Below are 9,773 nucleotides of genomic sequence, written 5' to 3' on the forward strand. Positions count from 1 at the left end.
GCCAATAATATTTATCTATATTTTTATCTCAATATACAGTTTGCAGCATTCCATTTATAATGACTTAATGTATCAACAGATTTTCTTTTCATCGTTTCTTTTTTTTAAAATGTAAACTATACAGTGGGTATATTAGGGCTGTCAAAATGGCTGAAAAACGAAATTCAAATTTTGTACTTATTATCAAAATTCGAATTATATTTGAATTTAAAATGCATAATTTCAGTTAGGGTGAAGAAAAGCTTTTGGCTTCCCTCCTGAGGCCACAAGAGGGCGCATCGAGCAAAATATTTCTAATGCACGTTTATTCAAAGCATCAGGTAACACGATAATCTGTGGAAAAAAAGGTGCATAATGTTTAAAATAATGTTTATAAACCAATTATAATTAAGTTGTATAAACAAAACAGCATCATGTATGTATTAGGGCTGTACAATATATTGAAATATCGCAAATGTACATGTCACAATATGCATATCGCTACAGCTTGCAATATTTGGGGCCATGAGAGATGCGAGTGCAACGGAGGTAGATGTCCCTCTAGAAAATGCGCGAAATAGGCCTATGCGCTCTGTGTGAACGGCTTGGTTTCAGTTTTGACGTAAACAAGATCTTCTCCACATTGATGTTCTCTTTCCCCGCGATATTTGTAATTAACAATGCAGCAGCGCCGCATCTAGTGGCTTCAACTGGATAGGTTAACAAAAACATTAAAATGCAACAACACTTACATCGTCATCGCATCTCGTGCGCTGCTGATAGAGGTAGATGTCCCTCTAGAAAATGCGCGAAATAGGCCTATGCGCTCTGTGTGAACGGCTTGGTTTCAGTTTTGACGTAAACAAGATCTTCTCCACATTGATGTTCTCTTTCCCCGCGATATTTGTAATTAACAATGCAGCAGCGCCGCATCTAGTGGCTTCAACTGGATAGGTTAACAAAAACATTAAAATGCAATGATACTTACATCATCATCACATCTCGTGCGCCACTGATAAGGCTGCCTCCTTAACGCAAATGTTTTTGCATTCGAATGTGGATTTTTATTTTAAATTCGACGAATATTCGAAATTCAAATTATTATTTTTTTGACAGCCCTAATGCATATTCTTGTTTTTCATTATGCTTGAACAAATTGGAATTGGTATTGAAGTTTCCTGGTGCATGTTAAGACATTTATACTAAAACCAAATACTGTACACACTACAAGACTGAAGATCCTCACCCTGTGCACATTTAAAGACTTAGCCGATACTACCAAGCTTGGGGCCAGTTAGATTGATTGATTGATTGATTTATTATTTGAAGAAATTAATGTTTATTCATCAAGGATGCATTAAATTGATCAAATGTGACAGTGACAGTAAATACATTTACAAAATATTGATTTCAAATAAATACTGTTCTTTTGAACTGAAAAATGTATCACAGTTTCTGTAGATATATTAAGCAGAACAACTGATTCTTGATACTGTCTGGTCATGTGACACTGAAGACTGGAGTAATGGCTGCTGAAAATTCAGCTTTGCCATCACAGGAATAAATGACATTTTAAAATGTAATATAATATATATATATAACAGCTACTTACAATTGTAATAATATTTCACAATATTATAGTTTTTACTGTATTTTTGATTAAATAAATTCAGCCTTGGTGAGCATAAGGGGACTTTATAAAATTGTATTTGCCCCAAACTTTTGAACGGTAGTGTACAGTTTCTTGTTTTCTGTCGATTGCAACATTCTCCTACCCAACTGAATCTGCAGTCCCAGAATATCTCATACAGACTTGTGCTAGTAACAATAAGAGATTTGATTCTTGACACCAGCATCAAACAACATAGAGGAAATGCTTGTGATAATTTTTTACTGATTTGTACATAAAGAAAAAATACACAAATGTGCTTGGGGAGGCATATGGAGCCGGTTGATGTTTATTTATTTATGTTTGCTCCTGCTTCACAGTGCATTGCTCTCTTGCAGTTTAATTGGCGGTTCCTCATTACTGCTCTCTCGCTCATTGAAACAAATGCCTGATTTCAAACCAGTTTATTTTATATTGTACCAGACTTGTGCTTAGGTTTGTGATTTATTTTTAATTACTGTGTGTTTTTTTTGTAGATGTGCGACTTCTCCTCAACAATGACAATCTTCTTAGGGAAGGGGCAGCACAGTATGTTATTTACAGATCTGTGCATCATGTTGTGTCCAGATGCATCTGTATGTAGTTAAAAGTTTTTATAAGAAAGTTTTGATAAGAAATATTCATGTTACATTATCTCATTTGTTTCACAGTGCCTTTGCTCAGTATAACATGGATCAGTTCACTCCTGTCAAACTGGACGGTAGTGAGGAGTCGGTAAGTGCATGATTTAAAGACTCACAGGTGCAGTAATTTCAGTTGGTTTTGGAAATGTGTGTGTACATTTCGTTCCTGTGCTGCCATGATACTCTGTGTTAGTTTTGAACAGAGAGCACACTATTGTCACATTATTTATTTAAGCTGGGTGTAAACTCTGCTCTTTGTACATCTTTGTGTACTTTGTGAGTGATTAGGGCAAGTGTGAGCATTGTACTGTGAGTGTTTGCTGCTGCCATAGTAGAACTGCAGATCTGTGTGTGATTAATTTTGCCTAAAGAGGAAGGGACATCCTGTTCCTGCAGGTTCTGATCACTGAGCATGGAGATCTGGGTCAGGGACGGTACTTTGACCCACGGAAGCGGGTGTCATTTCGTTTCGATCACCTGCGAAAGGAAGCGAGCGACCCTCAGCCTTACGAAGGAGAAACTGCCCTCCGATCCTGGAGGGACGCCTGTGATGAAGCACTCAGTGCTTATGTGAAAGAGCACTATCCCACTGGAGTCTGCACGGTACGCATTTTTCCTATGGGAATCTCAACAGAATGATATGAATCTCACACATTTCTGTTACTGTTAGCACTTGCTGCATTTACATTTATGCTTGCAGTCATTGTTTGTGAAATCATATGCACTGATGTTTGCTGCAGGTGTATGGGAAGACTGTTGACGGACAGCAAACAATTATTGCTTGTATTGAGGGTCATCAGTTCCAGCCCAAAAACTTTTGGTGAGTAATGTTCAATGCTTTATGTCCTTATACCTGCTCTCTGGAATACTTGTATAATGTTGTGTAATGTTGCTGAACTATATGATTGACTTTTGTCCCAGGCAACTGATTTTCTACATAACTTTAGTTATGATATTAGTTTCATGATATTTTAAATCAGCATTTCTGGTCCATTTATGTTTTTACACTACTGTTCAAACATTTGGAATTGGTTAGATGTAAATGTTAATTTAATTTTTTCAAAATTTAAAAATGTCATTTAAAAATGTAAATGTTTTGGCTGCATTTAGCTGATCAAAATACAGTAAAAACTGAAATATTGTAAAATATTATTTCAATGAATTATGGAAAACAGTTAATAATAGTTGTAATAGTGGTAAATAATTATTATTTACAATTATTATTAACTGTTTAACTGAACATATTTGGCAAATCTGAATTTCAGTAGTCATTACTGTAGTCTTCAGTATCACATGATCCTTTAAAAATCATTCCAAAATGCTGAATTGATGCTTAAGAAACAATTCTTGTTATTAGCAATGTCGAAAACCGTTTTGCTACTTATTTTTATGAAAATGTCATATTTTTTTCAGGATTCTTTGAATAGAAAGTTCAGAAGAACAGCATTTGTTTGTAATACAAATTATTTTGTAGTCTTTACTACAAAAGTCTTTACTGCTGATTAAAAGTATTAATTTCTTTTAAAAATATACATAACTTACTGACCACAAATCTTTAAATGATAAAGTGTTAAATAACAGGCGTTATGTGCAGCCATCTGTCATTTTTGGACCTCTTAAAGGTGATAAAAAACGGATTCACTCTTGCCACGTTTTGTTTTGCAATTATAATCAGCTGACTGTACATTATCTCTTATCAAATTAAATCTACATTTTTGCCATGAGTTCTATAATTCTTTTCGTCTGAAGTCCTTGTGTGAGTCTCTCTACTACTACATGAGAATTGTCCAATTCAACCATGCCTGGAGTATGATTCTGTAGTAAGACTATGTCTGATTGCACTCTGACTCACTGATGATTCTCTCGTCAGGAATGGCCGATGCAGGTCAGAGTGGAAGTTCACCATTAGTCAGTCATCAGCTCAGGTTGTGGGAGTATTGAAGATCCAGGTGAGACCTGACAAACTAGCATAGTGGAGATAAGAAAAGAAAGTGTGATGGTGAAGAGTTTGTGTTAAATAATTTAGTTTCCTACAGGTGCATTATTATGAGGATGGTAATGTACAACTGGTGAGCCATAAAGAGGTATTTTTATGCTTAATTTTTTGGGGGAGGGGGGGATCAATCTGTAACAACGTGTGTCCCAACCAGACACGACGCGATAAAAAGTATCTTTTCCATGTAGTTTTTGTCCTAAATAAGAAAAGAAAGTGTGATGGTGAAGAGTTTGTGTTAAATAATTTAGTTTCCTACAGGTGCATTATTATGAGGATGGTAATGTACAACTGGTGAGCCATAAAGAGGTGGAGGAGTCCATTGGAGTGACTGTGAGTTTAAAAAAGAGAGATATTTACATAAGCATTAACCAAACAAGCTAAAGTTAAAGATTGCAAAGAAGATCTTCTTGCAAAGTAAATTCCTGCCCTTTTCTCTCTAGAATGAAACCCTGACTGCCAAGGAATTTGTGAAAATCATTGAAAATGCTGAAAATGATTACCAGGTAAGAATTCGATCTGTTCAACATGTTTACATTTTGATTAAGACGGATATTAAATATTTTATTTGGGCTGCCCTCGACTAAAGATTTTTCTAGTCAACTAGTAGTTGTTCATTTTTAGCAATTATTCGACTAATTGCACGTTTATATTAATAAACCAAGTAATTCATAATAATGAGCCTTTAATTGCCTATAGCCTATCAGTGCTCAAGCGCACACATACAGCTTGCCACAGTGCACCAAAATAATGATTATGAATGCATCAGGGGGAAAAAAACAGCAAGAAGACTGCCTTAACATTATAATAATTAATTGATAAACCTACACTGGACGCGACAAAGCATTGCAAATCATTTGAACGTTTTGTCAGTACGTTATAAATAGAACGAGTCAGCAGTTTGTTGGGGATTTGTCGTGTCGCGCCGCATCCAAGACAGCATCACTGATTATAATGAGTTCTATTGTATTTTATTGTGTCGCGCTGCGCTGCTCGCGTCTGGTGTAGACACAGTGCAAGTTAATGTAGCTTTCTGATGCTGTGTTTGAATTTTCATGCCAAATTATTTGAAATTAGCGCGGGCCAAACTTTTTTCTCTCACGGGCCGGATGTGACCCATGGGCCGCCTATTGAGGAACCCTGCCCTAGAATAACTATACATGGCCCAAAAATTGGTTCTTTATTTAGCAGGGTGATTAAAGGGAGGATAAAGATTACACATAGAAATGTCTGAAAAATTAAAAAGAATGTAATTGTACTTCAGAAGAGATAATTCTGGTGATTTGTGTGGACTGATTAGACAACATCAATATTTACCAGACAGTCGAGTTGTGAGACGGGGCTCTTGCTGCCAGGCTGACTGATGTCCCAGATCTTCACGCAGCCTTTGCCTCCAGTATAGACGTGCCGTGTGGGGTTGCTGATGGTTACGGCGCACACCACCTCACCGTGGCTGAGTGTGTTGATCTGACGGGCATGACGGGGAATACCTGGTCCAATCAGAGCATCTGGGATTATAATGAGTTCTATTGTATTTTATTGTGCCGCTCCGCTCACGTCTGGTGTAGACACGATGCAAGTTAATGTAGCTTTCTGATGCTGCGTTTGAATTTTCATGCCACATTATTTGAAATTAGCACGGGCCAAACTTTTTTCTCTCACGGGCCGGATGTGGCCCGCTGGCCCGCCTATTGAGGAACCCTGGCCTATAGCCTATCAGTGCTCAAGCGCATGCATAAAACTCACCACAGCACACTGGCAGAAGTAATGATTATGAATGCGTCGGAAAAAACAGCAAGAAGACATTAACATTATAATAATTCATTGATAAACTAGTGTTTTCTGTATTTTCGGCTGCAGTGATGAAGTCGACACAGAGGACGTGCATGTTTCATATGGATTACATAATCTGAAAATATTTGTTTTCCATTTAAATTGGTTCATTTAAAAGTAGACATTTCGCTTTCTATAGAAATATTTTTCATGCCTGTGAGGCAAGCACAGAGTTTGTTAATTTTTCTGACATGCTCAAGTTCAGTGACCTAGAAGGCAGAAAGCGCACCCTGTTTGCTTTCATTATTTTACAAAAGCACAACATTTTGTTGTTATTGTGAGTGCACACAAATAAAAGTAAACATTTTTACAATTTCGAAAGATTTATTACTCTGTATGAGCAAAAATGACAGAGTATTTTAAAGTTAAATGCAAATGATCACACCGGTGCCTCCAAGTTACCTGTCGTGCAGTGAGCGCACTACTATTCAGCTTCCACACTGCGCACAAACACTTGAATAGCACACATTTTTCTAGGTTAACGTTAGAACGCGCGGCCATGTAATGTTGCTACTACTTACATGTTTTCGGATGATAAGCCACATTTGAGGTCGATGAACGAAATGAACGTTTGGATGTCCGATGTACTGTAATTACCACATAGACCAGCTGTTAATAAAATATTCGTCATGGACTATGTGACTTCACCACTTTCCTGTGCAATTTTATGATCTGCGACTTAATGATCAGAATCCAGTTTAACATTTGTGTTGCTTAAATGTTTCCCTACAGACGGCCATCAGTGAGAACTACCAGACAATGTCAGACACCACCTTCAAAGCTCTCCGCAGACAACTGCCCGTCACTCGCACCAAGATCGACTGGAACAAGATCCTTAGCTACAAGATTGGCAAAGAGATGCAAAACGCTTAGAAACCGACCCGGTTCCTCTTCTTCTGTTCAAGTGCGGAGCCGGCGCTCAGAACACCACATGCGGTTCGCTCAGCATGAAGAAGCCTCCCAAAAATGAAAAGAAAAGTAAAAAAAAAACTGTTTAAAAGAGGATGTGATTCCATTCAACTTTCTGTCATTAATGGACTTGGATGGGTCTCGGACGTGGATGAGGTTCAAATGAGAACTTGGAGGGAATCGTGGATCTAAATTATCGGCAATTGTTGCATTTCTCTCATTTACCCGCTCGCAAGTCATTCAAAGAGTTTGTATTGTTTTGATTTTTTGTCTTTTTTGTGAACTGTGACAGCTGCAATGCTTGTGCAAACGGTTTTGTGTTTTAAAATGGTGGATAAATAATGTCTCACTCGTTCCATCTCCAAACCCCAATCATACGACAATCCCACCTTCCTCCTCCTCCACCTACTGACAACCTCAACTGTTCAGGCTTTAACAGGGAATGCATGAGGTCAAGAGAGGAGAGAAGGGGAATGGGCTTTGTGTCTGGGTTTGGAATGGCCATCTGTCTTAACTGCTCTCACCGAATCTTTGTCTAACAGTGACTCACAGTCTGCTAAACTAAAATGGTTTAATAACCCAAAAAGACAGAATAAATAAATCCATGGATAACACTCTTTGGTGGCAAAGACACCCAAAATAATTCTTGATTTTTATATTTATATACCAGTTGAATTGTTTTCACGTATAGTGGTTCAGACTGTCTGTTACAGGTACTTGTGATGCATTTAAGGTGTCCACAGTCTGCAACATATCCACAACCCACAGTAAATCTGTCTCTGTCCATAGCACTGAGGGCTCCATCAGTGTTGCAATTGCATGTTTCTGCCACACTGCAGTGCTTTCACGTTAACCTTGTTTGTCTTGACTGTTCCATCAAAGATCCTCTGGAAAAGTACACCCATCCTGTAAGACTGGCACATTCTCTGGCTCTCATAACCTTTATTTTTTCAGATTTTAAATCATGCAAAAGTAATGTCTGCTCACAGTAAATGGCACCAAAATGACTAAATGGATACTGCTGAGCCTTTATTGTGTAAACTCTTGTGTTTGTACCTGACGTCTATACAGATTCACTCTTTAATATTTCTCTAATGTAATGATATTCTTAGGGTGAGGACTATATTCACAATAATATCAATTGCATAGAAAAAAATCCACTAAATTGCTGTAAAAATCATCTAGAAAAATGCAACTAATTTAAGAAACTGTATTTTCATACAACGAGCTAAAAGTTTAGAACCTGTTCTTTGAAAGTATCAGGTAGAAATATAACAATTCCAAGTGTCTGTTCAGGTTTATTGATGCAAAAAAAAAAAAAAAACATTCCAGTAGTAAAAATCCAAACTGCTACTTAAAAAAGGTTTCAGTACAGTAGGAGAAATGGTGAGGTATTTAAAAACAGAAACATTAAATGACAGTAGAGCAGCTGAAACCTATGTAGGACAGGACAGATACATGCACCACATTTACTCATAAAAACCCCAACATACTTTGTTCTCTCGTAAGCAAGTTAAGATTGTATACTGTATTCATGTGAGCAATACCTTCATGTCAGCAAGAGTTTTACACAACCATAAAATCATATCTATTTTCATACTAAAAAGTTTAAAAGTCAAAAGACTTCAAGAAGGACACGGGTAAGAAAAGAAAAAGTCCCAGGGTAAAGTAATCATTAAATGATGACATTACTCATTTGTGCTTTTACTATGGTTGTGAATCATGTAAACTGGTGCTAAAGGTTCTACCTAATATTTAATTAAGATTAATTTTTAAATATAAGACTGACCAGTATAAACATAAAAAGCAGTGAAGTAATACATCCAGGCATGGTTATTAGACCCAGAATTACATTCACCGAACATAACATTTTAACTTAATTGTAAATTGTAAATATTGTTGACTATCATGTCACATGACAAGAATTTGTGTGGCATATAAACAAGCATTTTTAATCTTCATTTACAGAGAAGGCATTCTGGTTTGGCTGATGTTTAATGCTGCCCAAACACCAGGTGGCAGCTTCCTGAGCAGCACTTCAGACTGACACTAGAGGACGATATAGTCATGGTGCAATACAGTAGGACACAGGTTTTCCATGATCATTTCATATCAGTTCATATCTCCAGTAGTTGATTTCGACATAGGCTCAGTAAATGAACAGCAACTGCACATCATGTATTACTGCTTGTCAGAAAACCAATAGTTTATATATTTACCATATATTTAATATAAACGTCAGTCACCAGACAGATCAAGACAGAATTTTCTCATTAGTAGCCTAATTGACCGATTGGTTGAAGACTTCGTTAATCACTATTTGCTTAGCACAGTTTTTACTTTATATATTTCTATTTTTATCTGTGCAGGTCATCAGGACTGGACTAATAATGAATAACACTTTAAGATAAATAAAAATCTTTTTGTAAAAAATAAAAACAGAATAACAAAATATTTTAAAAAGATTAAAATAGTATTTAAATAGATTCAATCTTAGTAGGAGTAGTATTTTGGATAGTATGGATGTTGTATTTGAATAGAAGTAGTATTTGAGAGGTTGATTGTGTGTGTGTTCCTTTCAAACTTTTCACATAATTAGGATGGGTTGGGCTCAGACTAAGGTTTGTTCTGGGATACTGAAGGTTTTCAATGAGGCAACACCTCTGCGTGGACTTATTCAGGACTGCATCTGAGGGCCTGTTTACACCTGGTCATTTCATGCGTTTTTGCTGATCGGATATCTATCTGATTTGTTAAAACGTTTCCA

At 36.8% G+C, this 9,773-nt stretch overlaps 1 protein-coding gene across 1 annotated transcript in view; it reads left to right on the forward strand.

Moving 5' to 3' along the window:
• The window catches only part of LOC107679757 (F-actin-capping protein subunit alpha-1-like), an 11,328-nt gene extending 3,682 nt beyond the window's left edge, over positions 1-7,646 (forward strand). Inside the window, exons 3-10 of the mRNA XM_016475398.1 lie at positions 2,125-2,176; positions 2,299-2,362; positions 2,668-2,874; positions 3,012-3,091; positions 4,142-4,220; positions 4,526-4,597; positions 4,708-4,770; positions 6,830-7,646. Of these exons, the coding sequence (XP_016330884.1) occupies positions 2,125-2,176; positions 2,299-2,362; positions 2,668-2,874; positions 3,012-3,091; positions 4,142-4,220; positions 4,526-4,597; positions 4,708-4,770; positions 6,830-6,970 (758 nt within the window). The 3' untranslated portion in view covers positions 6,971-7,646. The remainder of the gene's footprint in view (positions 1-2,124; positions 2,177-2,298; positions 2,363-2,667; positions 2,875-3,011; positions 3,092-4,141; positions 4,221-4,525; positions 4,598-4,707; positions 4,771-6,829) is intronic.
• Positions 7,647-9,773: the final 2,127 nt, after the last annotated feature.

The sequence above is a fragment of the Sinocyclocheilus anshuiensis genome, unplaced genomic scaffold (genome assembly GCF_001515605.1).
Source record: "Sinocyclocheilus anshuiensis isolate Anshui unplaced genomic scaffold, SAMN03320099.WGS_v1.1 scaffold13, whole genome shotgun sequence".
NCBI classification, from domain to species: Eukaryota; Metazoa; Chordata; class Actinopteri; order Cypriniformes; family Cyprinidae; genus Sinocyclocheilus; species Sinocyclocheilus anshuiensis.